Source organism: Symphalangus syndactylus, chromosome 2 (genome assembly GCF_028878055.3).
Source record: "Symphalangus syndactylus isolate Jambi chromosome 2, NHGRI_mSymSyn1-v2.1_pri, whole genome shotgun sequence".
NCBI classification, from domain to species: Eukaryota; Metazoa; Chordata; class Mammalia; order Primates; family Hylobatidae; genus Symphalangus; species Symphalangus syndactylus.
Genome location: NC_072424.2, coordinates 66760573 through 66776606, shown reverse-complemented (window position 1 = coordinate 66776606; position 16034 = coordinate 66760573). Strand labels below are relative to the sequence as shown.

At 44.3% G+C, this 16034-nt stretch overlaps 2 protein-coding genes across 3 annotated transcripts in view; one reads left to right on the top strand and one right to left on the bottom strand.

Annotated features, from left to right (window-relative positions):
• The window catches only part of LOC129470581 (ubiquitin carboxyl-terminal hydrolase 19-like), a 39291-nt gene extending 24370 nt beyond the window's left edge, over positions 1 to 14921 (bottom strand). The window contains exon 1 of the mRNA XM_063624364.1: positions 14576 to 14921. Within this exon, the coding sequence (XP_063480434.1) occupies positions 14576 to 14594 (19 nt within the window). The 5' untranslated portion in view covers positions 14595 to 14921. The remainder of the gene's footprint in view (positions 1 to 14575) is intronic.
• Positions 14922 to 14947: 26 nt separating this feature from the next.
• RNGTT (RNA guanylyltransferase and 5'-phosphatase) overlaps positions 14948 to 16034 on the top strand; it is a 369800-nt gene continuing 368713 nt past the window's right edge. Inside the window, exon 1 of one of the 2 annotated variants that reach the window (XM_055258453.2) lies at positions 14948 to 15369. In XM_055258453.2, the coding sequence (XP_055114428.1) occupies positions 15306 to 15369 (64 nt within the window). In that variant the 5' untranslated portion in view covers positions 14948 to 15305. The remainder of the gene's footprint in view (positions 15370 to 16034) is intronic. The other variant, XM_055258464.2, reaches the window with a different exon arrangement.

Below are 16034 nucleotides of genomic sequence, written 5' to 3'. Positions count from 1 at the left end.
AGCAAGACCTTATCTCAAAAAGAAGAGGGGGTGGGCAAATTACATGAACAGACACTTCTCAGAAGAAGATATACAAATGGCCAACAAATATATGAAAAAATGCTCAGCATCACTAATCATCAGCTAAATGCATATTAAAACCACAATGAGATATCTACCACCTTACCCAGCCAGAATGGCCATTATTAAAAAGTCAAAAAACAATACATGTTGGTGTGAATGTGGTGAAAAGGGAACACTTATACACTGCAGGTGGGAATGTAAATTAGCATAATCTCTATGAAAAATTTCTCAAGTATGGAGTATGGTGATTTCTCGGAGAACTAAAAGTATACCTACCATTCGATTCAGCAATTAGACTACTGGATATCTACCCAAAGGAAAAGAAGTCATTACATAAAAAAAGACACCTGCATGTATATGTTTACTGTAGCACAATTCACAATTTCAAAGATGTGTCATTAACCTAAGTGCCCACCAGGTGATGAATAGATAAAGGAAATATATATATACACCATGGAATACTACTCAGCCATAAACAAGAACAAAATAATACCTTTTGCAACTACTTGGATGGAACTGGAGGCCATTATTTTTTTAAATTTTATTTTTTATTACTTATTTAATTTTTTTTTATTTTTTAAAATAGAGATGGAGTTTTGTCATGTTGCCCAGGCTGGTCTGAAACCCCTGGGCCCAAGTGATCCACCCACCTCGGCCTCCCAAAGTGCTGGGGTTAGAGGTGTGAGGCACCATGCCCAGTGGAGGCCATTATTCTAAGTGAAGGAACTCAGGAATGGAAAACTAAATACTGTATATTCTCATTTATAAGTGGGAGCTAATCTATGGGGACACAAAGGCATACAGTGTGGTATAATGGGCATTGGAGACTCAGAAGGGGGGACGGTGGGAGGGCAGCGAGGGATGAAAAACTACATATCGGGTACAATGTACACCATTCAGGTGATGGGTACACTAAAATCTCAGACTTCACCACTGAACAATTCGTGCGTGTAACCAAAAGCCACCCGAACTCCAAAAGCTATTGAAATAAACTCTCTCTATATATTTATATATATGAAGTGCCCATATTTTATCCTAGAATGTAAAGTTTTATTTATTTTAGGTTTAGATCTTTAATTCGTCTGTAATTTATTTGGGGATGAAGAGTCAAATAGAAATCCAGCTTCTTTTTTTTTTTTTGAGATGGAGTTTCGCTCTTTTGCTTAGGCTGGAGTGCAGTGTTGCGATCTCGGCTCACCACAACCTCTGCCTCCCAGGTTCAAGTGATTCTCCTGCCTCAGCCTCCTGAATAGCTGGGATTACAGGCATGTGCCACCACGCCTGGCTAATTTTTTGTATTTTAAGTAGAGATAGGGTTTCTCTGTGTTGGTCAGGCTGGTCTCGAACTCCCGACCTCAGGTGATCCACCCGCCTCAGCCCCCCAAAGTGCTAGGATTACAGGCGTGAGCCACCACGCCTGGCGAAATCCAGCTTCCTTTTAAACCTAAATGGCAAGCCAGATGTTGTAGTAACATGTATGGAATAATCAACTCTTCTTTCTCCACTAATTTGGAATGTAATTCCCAAATATTTTGGGGTCTACTTTTGGGTTCTCTATTATGATCTATGTTAATAAAAATAACCATAACCACATAAAATAAACTCCTTGTTCAGGAGGAACACTGCTGGTTGAGAGTTGTTGTGTTGGCAGAGGGAAGGCAGGGTGTGCCAGGCAAGCTGTCAGAGCCCCAGCATCAGGAAGTGGTCAACTCATGGGTTGGTAAAAAGAATTTACCTTTGGGAGGCCGAGGCAGGTGATCACTTGAGATTAGGAGTTCGAGACCAGCCTGGCCAATATGGCAAAACCCCCATCTCTACTAAAAATAGAAAAATTAGCCGGGCGTGGTGGTGCATGCCTGTAATCCAGCTACTGGGGAAGCCGAGATAGAATTGCTTGAACCCAGGAGGAAGAGGCTGCAGTGAGCCGAGATCATGCCACTGCACTCTAGCCTGGGTGACAGTGAGACTGTCCCAAAAAAAAAAAAAAAAAATTTACTGACAACATTATAGTTCTGAAAAAGGAAAAGAAAGCTGCAGAAGAGTGCAGCAGGTGCCTCAGTGAGAGGACTGAGCATGCCACGGTAGATTTTTCCTTAGGAGCATTTATGGAACTTAAGGCGGGAGCTTAAGGGTAATTTGGACTACATTAGCTACGCAGGTCATGATAAATAATTACATTTGTAGACATTTTGGTGCCTTAATGTCAGCAAGGGTAGCACAGTGAGTTTCAGCATGACATTCTGGAGATGTCTAGAATAGATTCTAGTTACTTATAAACTTTCTTGGGGAAAGAAATCTGGAACCAGATGCTTGCTTTAGATACTAAGGAAGTCTAATTACTTTTAATTTCCTCAGATAAAGAGGGTTTGACAGGCCTCAGATGGCCTGTTTGATAGTCACCAGGTGGTCTTTGCTCCCTTCTAAATGCCTCAGTTAAGAAGTTTTTGTCTCTGGGGCCTGTTCAGTGGTCACCAGGTGATTTTGCTCTCCTCAGGGGTGAAGTTAACTTTGCTCATACTTCCTTCTTTGCAGTCCCTAGCAGTGTTGAAAGAAAGGGAAGGATATGGAAGGTAATTTTTAAAGCATCTATCTCAGTCTCTGACTTTCTAAAAAGCTTCATGATTCTTTCAACCTAAATAACAAACAGAGAGAGACTCTCTAAAAGAAAATGATGTTTATTTGGGAATAGAGCATTGCATTGGGATTTTGTGTACCATAGTAAACTATGTGCATGTTCAGGGAGGTAAAGCAAGACAAAGGTGCTTAAGGAAAAAATGAGAAAGATTACATAGTTGTTTTGAAATAATTATCCTTGCCTACAGAGTTCAATAACAGGGGTGATTGAGGCTGGATAGGCATTACTGGAAAGATGTCTCCCTCTGTTGCCCAGGCTGGAGTGCAGTGGTGTGATCTTGGCTCACTCCAACCTCCGCCTTCTGGGTTCAAGCAATTCTCCTGCCTCTGCCTCCCGAGTAGCTGGGATTACAGGTGTGCACCACCATGCTCTGCTAATTTTTGTATTTTTAGTAGAGATGGGGTTTCACCATGTTGGCCAGGCTGGTCTCAAACTACTGGCCTCATGTGATATGCCTGCCTCAGCCTCCCAAAGTGCTGGGTTACAGGGGTGAGCCACCGTGCCAGGCCTGCGTAAGTATTTTTTGCATAAGGTTGTGATGGCCTTTGTGCAAGGTTGTGGTTTTTGCAGTCTTTTGTGATGGTTTCTGTTATCAGGCACACACACATGAGGGCCCTCTTTTCATACCCTTTACCTGGCTCTGTTTGTCAGGGTTTTTTCTGTTGTTTTGGTTTTTTTTTGGTGGCGGTGGTTTTTAAAAAACAGAAGTGACTCCATTTTGATTCTGACAACTTTCACAGTTCTCAGAAGGAAGACATACAGCAACCAAATTCCTGGGGCAACCAGAAACTGGAAGAGGCAAGGAAGGATCCTCCCTTAGAGGCATTGAAGAGAACATGGCCCTGCCAACACCTTGCATATGTCTAGCCTCCAGAACCGTGAGAGAATACATTCTTTTTGTTTTAAGCCACCCAGCTTGTGGCCTTTTGTTACAGCAGCTCCAGGAAACTGATGGGCACCCTCTAATGGGAGGTGAGCCTCTAGAGTCTGAGGGCATTTTCTGGGGTGGACCCCTGGTGAGTGAGGACTATGGAGACACTGGCAGGTATGTAAGTTAATGCTTGCCACCTCCAAAGGGATACTTCATGGTTGCCGCCTTTGAAGACCTCAGTGCTCTTAAAGCAAACAGTGATTTAGTATTTGTGGCTGAATGTCTGAGTTCTTTAGAACATTCTTTTTGGGCATTAAAAGCTCAAGAGTTTACCAGGTAAATTCTCTTTAAAATAACTTGGGAAAAGTTTGCTGAATTTGTACCAAGGTTAGAGACTTTGTTTCAGAGAACACTGGCTCCAGGAGCTTTAGAACCAGAAAGCATCAGTTAGAACAGGGGCAGGTCCAGGTTTTGTGTGGCTTTGTATTAGTTTCCTAGGGCTATTGTAAAAGAGTACCAAACACTGAGTGGCTTAAAACAACAGATGTTTATTGTCTCACAGTTTTGGAGGCTAGCGGTCTGAAACCAATGTGTTGGCAGGGCTGTGCTCCCTCTGACAGCTCTAGGGGAGAAACCTCACTTGCTGCTTCTGGCTTCTGGTGTCTGCCAGCAATCCTTGGCATTCCTTGACTTGTAGATGTGTCACACAGCCATCTTTCCTCTGTGTGTCTTCATGTCATCCTCCCTGTCAGTCTTTATGTCCAAATGTCCCCCTCTTATGAGATACCAGCCATACTGAACTAGGGCCCAACCTAACGAACTCATTTGCATCTGCTAACCTCTATACAGACCCTATTTCCAAAGGTGGTCATATTCTGAGGTACTAGGGGTTAGGACTTCAATATATCTTTTTTTTCTTTTTTTGATTTTGAGACAGGGTCTTGCTCTGTCGCCCAGGCTGGGAGTGTGGTGGTGCAATCTCTGGTCATTGCAACCTCTGCCTCCTAGGTTCAAGCAATTCTGCTTCAGCCTTCTGAGTAGCTGGCACTACAGGCATGTACCACTACACCCAGCTAATTTTTGTTATTATTATTATTATTTTTTTTGTAGAGGCAGGATTTGGCCATGTTGCCCAGGCTGGTCTGAAACTCCTGAGTTCAAGTGATCTGCCCACCTCTGCCTCCCAAAGTGCTGGGATTACAGGTATGAGCCACTGCACCCAGCCAAGGACTTCAACATATTTTTAGTGATGGACAATTCAACACGTAACAGTTTTGAACTTAAACAACTTGGTGTGTGGGGGGAGGTAAGGTGGGAGCATATCCCTTTAAAAATATCCTTTTCAATGATACAAAATTACAAATACCTAATTTGGCCTTGGGAGGAGCTTATGCAAGTAAGAAGCCTCATAGTAAGTTTTCTGGTATCTTCTGTTGGCAAGTATCATTTGACAACAATGAAGTAATATCACATCCATATTTAATTCCTATGAATTTACCTGTACAAGTGTGGGCATACAAGAGAGAGAGGCTGCTTGTTGTTTTGCTCCCTGGACCTGTACCCTGGAGTAAGATGTGAACTGAGTTTGGAGAGGAGCATCAGGCTGTGAAAAGTTTTATATGACAGGGCCCTAAATGCTAATGACTTCAAGTGGTGTTCAAATGAAAAAAACAATGGAGGGTAATTTTGAGTTTTTCTTTTGTCCAAAACCCTGAGTTTAGAACCTGACCTCTATGTGAGATGGGACTCTAGCGTTCTTCCTCAGCTCTAAACTTAACCCAATTTGATCTCCTTCTGAACTTCTCCCATCCACTGAAGCTGGTACAGTACAGGTAGGAGGTGGAGGTGGTGGGTCATCAGTATGAGATGGGAGCTAGACACATAGGGCACCAGCTCAGTCCCTGCCTGGTAGAGAAGATGAGGATCGATCAAAAAAGCACCACTGTTCAGTCTCAGAGGGGGTACATTTCTGTAATAGCCTTTAATAGTTCAGTAAGGCATAAACACCTGTTGGGGAAAAAGTTAGCAAAAAAACCTCCTGTCAACCCAGAAAATTCTCTTCATAAATGTAGGGAAAAAAAAAAAAGAGTTGTATTATTGAGTAGGCATTAAACCAGACTGAGATGTGCATCACAGGCTATCCATTAATGAGATTGCAGAGGCAGAAAGAAATCTCACTCTTTTATATATCCAAGTACATACAATCCTTTACATACATGTTCTCAAGATAAACAATAACTTGTCCTTATAGAGGAGGACTTGGTAGTATCATTTGTTATATACTCATGGTTCATCCTAGGTTCACTTGGTTATTGGCAGTGACCACCTGTGTTAGTTAACTGCTGTTATCTGAAAGAAAAAACTCACTCCTAACACAAACGGGTAGTTATTGAGAACAAAGAGCCTTAGGCTAGGGTGACAGGAAGATAGGGGCACTATCTTACTTGATGTTTACATTTCAAAGAGATAGTGGAGGTGCGAGGATCTCTTGAGCTCAGGAGTTCAAGACCAGTCTGGCATAGTGAGATGCCCTTTGTAAAGTAAAATAAAATAAAAAAACCAAGACATACTTCCCAGACCCTAAGAAAAACACGTCTTGTTGTAAGGGCTGTAGGGCAGGCAAGAGGCTCATTTTGCTTTTGAAAAGATTTATCGGCACATCAGCTGGGTGCTGTGGCTCACACCTGTAATCCCAGTGTTGAACAACTTTCTTCTTGGTTCAGCTAAGAGCTGGGTCCTTGCCACATGGCTATGAAATATTAGGCTCGCAGACACTTGGAAGGGTGAGAATAATGAAATTTATTGGGCAAAAAGGAAAAAAAGGGAAATGGGGACTCTCTGCAAAGCCAGAGTCCTGCAAGTGTGCTTCCTGGCTCACAGATTGAATCCCAGGTTCCACTCAGGAAGAGGAGGGGCCAGGCTCTTCCCCCCTGCAAATGGTGCAAACTTCCCGAGGCTCCACCCCGGTGTACACTTCTCCCAGTGCACAGGCCGGCTGGAGTTTCTCCAGGGACCCCTTTATACTTGGCTGTACATTGCCAGGGAGGAGCTACCTGTGCTCTGAGAATGGGCAGGTGTTCCCTGGTCCCCTTTCTTGGGCTGGGGTGAGGAATGGGGACCAGGGAACACCTGCCTGCCCAGGAAGAGTATCCGTACCCCCTAGAAAGAAGCTGAGCAGCCTCTGGAGGTGACACTCCAGAATGAGTGGGTGGGAGCTGCCATTTAGCAGGTGTTTAGGGGTCTGTGCTCTAAAGAAGGCCATCTAACTGCCATTAGGATAAGGATAAGCATGATGACCAATCTTAACTGCTTCCTGCTGATGGGGGGTGCTGTTTCGGGAAACAACAGTTAGAGCTGCCTCAGAGGCCTATTTAAGGGTTCCTAGCAGAAGGGGCCATCATCAGAGGCTCTGATTGTTTGGAGTTTCATGGCCTGAAGGCAAGAAGAGACAAATCGGGTTATTAGAAAATGTGTTAAAATGAAACAAGGGGAGGAGTAAGGGCAGCTCAAAAATCCCAAGGCCTTTTACCAGTTTGCATGGGGAGAGGGAGGCCACAAGCCCTACTGGTAGTAAACTTGACCCTTTTGCCAGCATGTTGGGCTTCTGCGTTCCCTTCCCCTGAGCCCAGTCCTAAACCAACCAGTTTAAGGTTTGGGAAATTAACCTTTCCAGTTTGGAGGATGCATCTGAGGGGAGTGTCCTGTAGTACGGAGACGCAATTACCTATCTGTGAAGAGAGGACAGAGGAGGAGACAGGAAAAAAGAAGGAGCTTTTTAAAGGAGTCTCAGGGGTTCAGGATGCATTTGAAAAAGGTACAGACTGAAGATGAATGGCTACTCATCTAAAAGGAGGGGAGAAGGAGTCTCTTGTTCCTCTTCCTAGCAGATACCCCAGGTATGTGAGGGAGAGAGGGAAGAACATTCTCTCTCCCTCTTCCGTCTTTGCATCCCTGCGTCCCGGTCACCTTGTCAGGTGCTGCCATGGGTGCCAAAGTGGCTTGCACCCATGAAGCAAGGAGGGCCTAGAAAATAGGAATTATCTGATCTCACCACTGTTTCTGTCCCACTTACTGTCAGTAGTCTGGAGTTCCCTAGACCTTATTTATGCCATGGATACTAGCATGATCTTTATCCATGAAACAGGAGGCTTGGCTTAATTGGCAGGAATCAGCCATGCTCACCTGTGCTGTGCCTTTAAACTTCTGTTATCGTCTGCCTCTGCATCCCTCAGATCCAGTTTTCTTTCCTAGGGCTTTAACTCAAAGCTTGGAATTGAGTTTGGGACAAAAATGTGTCTAGGGTGGGGACTGCACAAACTCCTTCTCATAAGCCAAATGCTAAGGTGAAACTGTGGAACTCAGTCCTCCTCCAACAAGGGAGAGAAAGGGATGTCTTGTGACACACCCAGATAACTGGTGGCTATAGTTATGCTTGCTTAGGATTTGGGTACATTGTGCTTGACTTTGGTTAGCTCCCTTGGTCTTACTTTCCCAAAAAGGAAACCTCTGAGTGATGGGCATCCTATTTATTCCCATCACCTGGCAGGATTTGCAGGATAATTGGTCAGAACTAGAATACTGGTCTAGATTTTTACATTACCCATCCCTCTTGTTCTTTCTGGGCTACAGCCAGAGATTGCTGGTTGGTTCACAGGAAAAAGCAGGGTTAGTCTAAAATGTAGGCAAAAACTTAAAAACAACTAATGAGTTTATAATTTAATGACAAATGTATGATAAGTTTTGAAGCATAATTTCTCTCTCTCCAGTCCTCATTTTTATTAAAAAAAAATTATGGTAGGACTGAGTTGTTTGCAAAATAGACTTTAGTCTTATACTTGGCCTGCATAAAGTGCAGCAAGAATAATTATTCCTATACAGGCCTTTTGGATTGGCTTTGATGGAAATCTGTTTCACAAGGAATCTCAGAGAAGGCCCTCTAAAGCTGAGCCCAGCCTTAGGTTTGTATCCTTAAATACCTGTGAGTTGAGCGATCCTCTCCTTTTAAAGTCCTAAGATAAACTTTGAGCTCCTAGGCCTGTTAGAAAGTGACATTCTTTACTGACCACAGGTCAGGAACCCTGTACAGGGACTGCACAGACAAGGATATGAGGCCATTTTTTTTCCCCAAGGGGCTTTTATCGGCTCTGCAAGTTGAGACTGACTCCTTAAAGAGAAGCATACCCTTTAGTCAAGGCCTTGGTAGAACAACCAGTTCTCCAATTGTGTCCTGTTGCAAAAGAAAAATGGATTCTTACTGCACTGATGCAAACAACTATATTGCCATAAGTTAAGAATACTCACAGTTTCTAAATTCTGGAGAAGCCAGGCAGAGAGACAAATATGCTCCAATGTTGTAGGAAGTCAGGGACCCTGAACAGAGGGACTGGCTGGAGCCGCAGCAGAGGAACATAAATTGTGAAGATTTCATTTTAATATGGACATATATTGGTTCTCAAAATTAATACTTTTATAATTTCTTATGCCTGTCTTTACTTCAATCTCTGAACATAAATTGTGAAGATTTCATTTTAATATGGACATATATTGGTTCTCAAAATTAATACTTTTATAATTTCTTATGCCTGTCTTTACTTCAATCTCTGAACATAAATTGTGAAGATTTCATTTTAATATGGACATTTATCACTTCCCTAATAATACTCTTACAATGTCTTATGCCTGTCTTACTTTAGTCTCTTAATCCTGTTATCTTCATAAGCTGAGAATGTACATCACCTCAAGACCACTATTGTGTCAAACTGTACAAACTGATTGTAAAACATGTGTGTTTGAACAACATGAAATCAGTACACCTTGAAAAAGAACAGAATAACAGCGATTTTCAGGGAACAAGGGAAGACAACCATAAGGTCTGACTGCCTGCGGGGTCCGGCAGAATAGGGCCATATTTTTCTTCTTGCAGAGAGCCTATAAACGGACATGCAAGTAGGGAAGACATCGCTGAATTCTTTTCCTAGCAAGGAATATTAATAATTAAGACCCTGGGAAAGGAATGCATTCCTGGTCGGGGAAGTCTATAAACAGCTGCTCTGGGAGTGTCTGTCTTATGCAGTTGAGATAAGGACTGAAATATGCCCTGGTCTCCTGCAGTACCCTCAGGCTTACTAGGATTGGGAAACCCTGCCCTGGTAAATTTGAGGTCAGACTGGTTCTCTGCTCTTGAATCCTGTTTTCTGTTGTTTAAGATGTTTATCAAGACAATATGTGCACAGCTGAACATAGACCCTTATCAGAGTTTTTGATTTTGCCCTTTTTTGCCTTGTGATCTTTGCTTTCCCCTTTGCCTCGTGATCTTTATTGGCCTCAGAAGCATGTGACCTTTGTTCTCCTTTTTGCCCTTTGAAGCATGTGATCTTTGTGACCTACTCCCTGTTCGTACACCCCCTCCCCTTTTGAAGTCCTTAATAAAAACCTGCTGGTTTTGCAGCTCAGGTGGGCATCACAGACCTACCGGTATGTGATGTCACTCCTGGCAGCCCAGCTGTAAAATTCCTCTCTTTGTACTCTTTCTCTTTATTTCTCAGACCGGCTGACACTTAGGGAAAATAGAAAGCACCTTCATTGAAATACTGGGGGCGGGTTCCCGATACTCCAAATTTTGTTCACAGGAGTATACCTTACTCAATTATTAAAGGCTGTAAATAGTTCAAAGTAAGTTTCCTTGACTCTGAAAAATAATGGTCAGTCAAAAAGATTGCTTCAGCTTTTTGAGTTCAGTCAATTTAGTTCTTGATTTGCTTGATATTCATGAACATTTCAGCTCTTTGTGAGTCCTGTACATTTTTCCTTTTGTTACAATCTCCAAAGTCATCAGAAACCAGTATTTGAGAGCACCTGTTAAAGTTCTATAACTCATTATAAACCATCTTTTGAAAAGGATTAAAACAAGACAACAGGCCAGGCACGGTGGCTCACGCTTGTAGTCCCAGCACTTTGGGAGGCCGAGGCGGGCGGATCACAAGGTCAGGAGATCGAGACCATGGTGAAACCACGTCTCTACTAAAAATACAAAAAAAAAATTAGCCGGGCGCCAGAATTCCAGATTTCCATAAATTATTTATTTTGCCAAAATGACTCAGAAATTTTAAAGAAGCAAAAACTTTTTATAACCCTTTACAAATTTTGCTAAAGTGCAGATTAGTGCCTTAAGAAAACTTTGTTGTACTTTTATTTCAATGCTCAATTCACTTTTGAATTTAGCCAATGTTCACACACGGCATTTCTTTTGCAAGATTAATTTTAACCTTCCAGAACTTGTTTAAACCTTTAGCTTTATCTTATCTAATTTAAAACAATTCTCTAACCCTAGGCAAAAATTTACATTTCCATGCCTTCCATTACCTTTTACTAAAAAATACATTTTACTGTTCTTACACACCTTGCATGTAAATCTATTTTCAGTAGTTTCAATTATACATTCTAATGGTAACTCCTAGCAATTTTAACTTTAATGTAAAACCTCGTAAGTTGTTTTAATTGTGTGCCAGGTGCAGTGAAGTTTTGAATCCTTCCAGCATAATTAATGACATGGTTAGTTCCATATGTCCCCAGGCCTTATCAGTTGTGAAGCTGGCAAGTCAGATAGTTCTCAAAACTCAACAAGCAGTTTATAACATTAAAATATTTAGCAACTAGTACCTAACCTGCATAATTTAGTCCACCTATTTACATTTTGATGACATCTGTGTTTTACCAATAATCTTTAGGGCTGTTTTTATTTCTCAAAGATTAAAGTCACATGAACTGAAAGGTACCACATCTTTTACCTTCCCTTTAAAAAATATTTGATCTAAGCACTTGTCTTCCTTTAGGCCAATTAATTAGAGTTTTTTTTTTTTTTTTTTTTTTGAGACAGAGTCTTGTTCTGTTGGCTAGGCTGGAGTGCAGTGGCGCAATCTCAGCTCAATGCAACCTCTGCCTCCTGGGTTCAAGGGATTCTCCTGCCTCAGCCTCCGGAATAGCTGGGACTACAGGCGCGCCACCACACCTGGCTAATTTTTGTATTTTTAGTAGAGATGGGGTTTCACCATGTTGGCCCAAGCTGGTCTCAATCTCTTGACTCTCAAATGATCTGCCTGCCTTGGCCTCCCAAAGTGCTGGGATTACAGGCATGAGCCACCATACCTAGCCTTAGAGCTCTTTTTTTTTTTTGAGATGGAGTTTTGCTCTTGCTGCCCAGGCTGGAGTGCAATCTCCACCTCCTGGGTTTAAGTGATTCTCCCGCCTCAGCCTCCTGAGTAGCTGGGATTATAGGCATGTGCCACCATGCCTGACTAACTGTGTTTTTAGTAGAGATGGGGTTTCTCCATGTTGGTCAGGCTGGTCTTGAACTCGCGACCTCAGGTGATCTGCCTGCCTCAGCCTCCCAATGTGCTGGGATTACAGGTGTGAGCCACCATGCCTGGCCTTTGAGCTCCTTTTATAGACATCATGTACACAACATATATATAGCTACAGAGACAGGCAGAAGAAAACCAGTCCCCACAAGATCCTTTTTCACAACCAAACTTTATGGAGAATATAAACAGGGATCCTTATTATTCTTAGCCTAGTGAAAAAGAAAAAAAAAATCTGGTTTAAAAGTTAACTGCTGACGGGGTGAAGAAAAAAGGATGCCTGGGGGAAGAACCTTTTATTCTTAGGCAAATGGTTCCTCTACCAGGGAGAGAAGCTTATCCCATGGAGTTGAGCCTTGGCCAGGGAAGGGGAAGACGCTGTGGACATGTGGCGTTCCCCAGCCCCAGCTCTGAGGGGAGAGGGAGTGAGGAGCTGTGGCTTGCCTATCCTTCCCGAAAAACGAAGGCAAAGGCCATGGAAAGGCCCCTGACTCCGGGGAACGATGGGAGTGGGGACACGGTTTCCTTACCCTCACAAGTCCACGCATGAAAAGGCTTAGAAATGACAGTGAGAAGTTTTGAGTCCCCGTGTCACTCACTGCTTCTCAAGCCCCACATTAGGTGCCAAAGCTGTTGTAGGACTTTCTCCTTAGTTCAGCTAAGAGCTGGGTCCTTGTCACACGGCCATGAAATATTAGGCTCACAGATACCTTGAAGGGTGAGAATGGAATTTATTGGGCAAAAAGAAAATAAGGGAAACAGAGATTCTCCCCAAAGCCAGAGTGCTTCCTGCCTGGTAGACTGAATCCCAGGTTCCACCTAGGAAAAGGAGGGGCCAGGCTCCTCCCCACTGCAAATGGCGCAAATTTCCCAAGGCTCCACCCCAGTGCGCATTCCTCCCAGTGCTCAGGTCAGCAGGAGATTCTGCCAGGGGAATCCTTCCCACTTGGCTGTCTTACCAGCACTTTGGGAAGCTGAGGTGGGAGGACTGCTTGAGCCCAGGAGTTCGAGATGAAAAAAGTATAAAAAAGTTAGTGGGGTGTGGTGGCCTGCTCCTGTAGTCCCAGCTCCTTGGGGGTTGAGGTGAGAGGATTGCTTGAGCTTGGAGGTTGAGGCTGCAGTAAGGCTGCCCTGATCATGCCCACTGCACTCTAGCCTGGGTGAGAAAGTGAGACCCTGTCTGCAAAAACAAAAGATTTATCTACATATCAAAGTGAAGAGGAAGGATTAATAAATATAGGTTTTTCTCAAGGAAATGTCCTAGGAAAAGGGAAGACAGATAAGCTCTCTTTTGCCAAAAGAGAACGTTCAATCTTATTTTTTACATATACACACTCTTCCTTATGGGCAGAATGGGTGTTTGATGAAAGAGTCACCAATGAAGAAAATCTACATCTGATAAAGAGGAGATCAAGACATATCTGGGAGGGTGAGTCAGGGGTTCCAGGAAGCGGGGGAGGAATCATGTTGGTCTATCTGTGGGCATCTGTTTTTCTTCTCATAGAGTAGTAGAGACTTGGGACTAGGAGCAATATAGGCAGAAACACACATCAGGCAAGGCATTCCTGACAGGCAAAGAGAAACTGCCTACTCATCAGGATGCCACTCTCCTACTCTACTCTGTATTGTGGGCAAAAGGTAGCCACAGGGTCTTCTCAATTCTATGGCAATGAGTATGGAGAGGGCATAACTGGATAGCAGAATAAAAATCCAGTGCACATTGCTACCTTACAGCCGATAACAGTTGCTCACCAGTGGTATGAAGCTTCTGTGTGCCCAGGACTGAGCTACTGGGTATAGTGTGTGTGGGAAGGGGAGTCTCCAAGGGGAGTCATCCCCAGAAGGGGAAGGTAAGATACTCTTCCGGGATCAGGCTCACCTTTCCCATCCTTGGAGAGGGTCTGGGGATGGAAGGTTTTTACCACTTTGGGCATGGTACACACTCTATCAGCAGAAAAGGGAATTAATCGGAGATTATTTGGGTAGACTGATGGCCTTAAAGGAAACTGGGTATTATCTTGTTCTGTCAGAGGAGGAGTTTACACCTTCACTAACAGTTCTGAGCAGATGCAACAGCATGACAGACCAGAAGTGTGACCTAACTCAGGCTGCCTCAGAGATTGCGGTTGGACGGTCTCTATTAATTGGGACTGTTACTGAGGGGGTCCAGGCATTCAAGGGACTGAGCTTCCCAGAAAGTTCTCCACCGACGCTTTAAAAACGTATTCCCTGCAGCCTTACGTTCTTGCAGTTCCAACATAGCATTGGTGTTTAAAGCCAAACTACATTATAATTGATTTGCCATCATCCAGCTTTATATTTAACACTTTAATCTGGTAACAAAGGAAAGGCTCGTTTAAGGACGGCATTTATAAAATGCTTCCAAGCACCTCTGCTTAACTCGAAGGGAAAGTAAAAGGCACTGTTTATTTGGTAGGCCAAGGAGAACACCGCCACGAAGAGGTTCTCCACTGCGCAATTCCTGCCTTTGTCAATTATACCACATTAATTAGTAACTTTTTTTTGGAGACATGGATCCTCTCAAATTCTCCAGTATGCTTTGAAACTTTGATCCAGACATGTACAAACAAAACTCTAAGTGTTCTGGAATTAATTTCAGACGCTTCATAGATCCTCGTAAGTACTCACCAAACGAAAAATTCCCCATTTCTGGTACTCCAATCTCCCGCCCTTATAATTCTCCTAAGACTTGTTCCGTTGAACAACTTTCCCTAATTTCAAATCAAACCTAGATCCGGCTGGGACGCCAAGCTTGAGCTGTGGTAACGCTCGGAAGGCCTCTTTCATCAGCAAAACCGATGCCTTAATGGAAGTGGCGGGCAATCTACGCACGGAAAGGCGCTTGGCTTCCCTCTTCTTTGGGTTTCTCTAGGTTGTCAGGATGGAAAACAAATACACGCTTCATTCTGCGGAGTTCGGTACAAGGGCAATTGCACATGCGCAAAGGCGAACCAGCAGCGCACTGGCAAGCCCGTGGAGCGGGACGGGACGGGGCGGGGCGGGGCGGGGAGGCGCCGAGCGGGGCGAGAGAAGGCCCGCTCCTCCGATTCGTCGCTGCCTTAACTCTTTGTTATCCTTCCGCTGAGCCTCCTCTTCTTTCCCTCTGACCTCGGAAAGGGGGCGGGGCCTTCGGGGGCGGAAGTTGCGGTGCATTGTGGGTTCTCCTGGAGCTGTGGAGTTGATCCTGAATGAAAGTGGCGCGCCACTCCTGACGTTACCCGGATTGGAGCGGCTGGAATTCAGATTTCGGCTGCGATTCGGGTGTCTCGGACCCCGGTGTGCACCGGACCACGGGGAGGCGGCTCCAAAGGCGCGGCGAACGTTGGTGAGGGAGGGCAGCTCTGCACAGCCCCAAGACATGGCTCACAACAAGATCCCGCCGCGGTGGCTGAACTGTCCCCGGCGCGGCCAGCCGGTGGCAGGTAACCTGGATTGGGGGGTGTTCGAATCCCCACACTCCAACGTGCCCGGGGGTGGGCCGACTGAGGAGCTCAGTTTTTGGTGGTTCTGTGCCCGTTAGTGGTATTTCAGGAGCGGGATATGCTCCGTCGGATTACGCTTCGTGAATGAATGTTTGGGAACATGAACGGGAGGGGATGGTCGGTGGATGGGGGGCACTTGTCACTATTCCTGCAAGGCTAACTGTGCGAATGTGAAGGTAGACGGGAGGTTGGTGGCAGGAGGTGAGGATCCAGGAATACAGTGGGCGTACTTTGAGTCTTAGTAGTTTGCGAACCTATTAGGGTTCAACTTTCCCCTCGAAAGAAGGGATGAGTGTCAGTCTTGAGATGGAGGAGGGTTAAGGAGGGAAGGGGCGGTTCCCAGTGGTGAAATGGGGTCACACTGAGACTGGGAATCTGGAGAGTGTTTTTGTTAGTTTTTTATTTTTATTTTTTTGTGAGACAGGGTCTCTTGCTCAGGCTGGCGATCCTCCCACCTCAGCCTCCCAAGTAGCTGGGACTACATGCTCCTGCCACCGCACCCGGCTAATTTTTTTGTTTATTTATTAAAATATATATATATTTATAATATATATATATTTGAGACATAGTCTCTCTCTGTCGCCCAGGCTGGAGTGCAGTGGCGT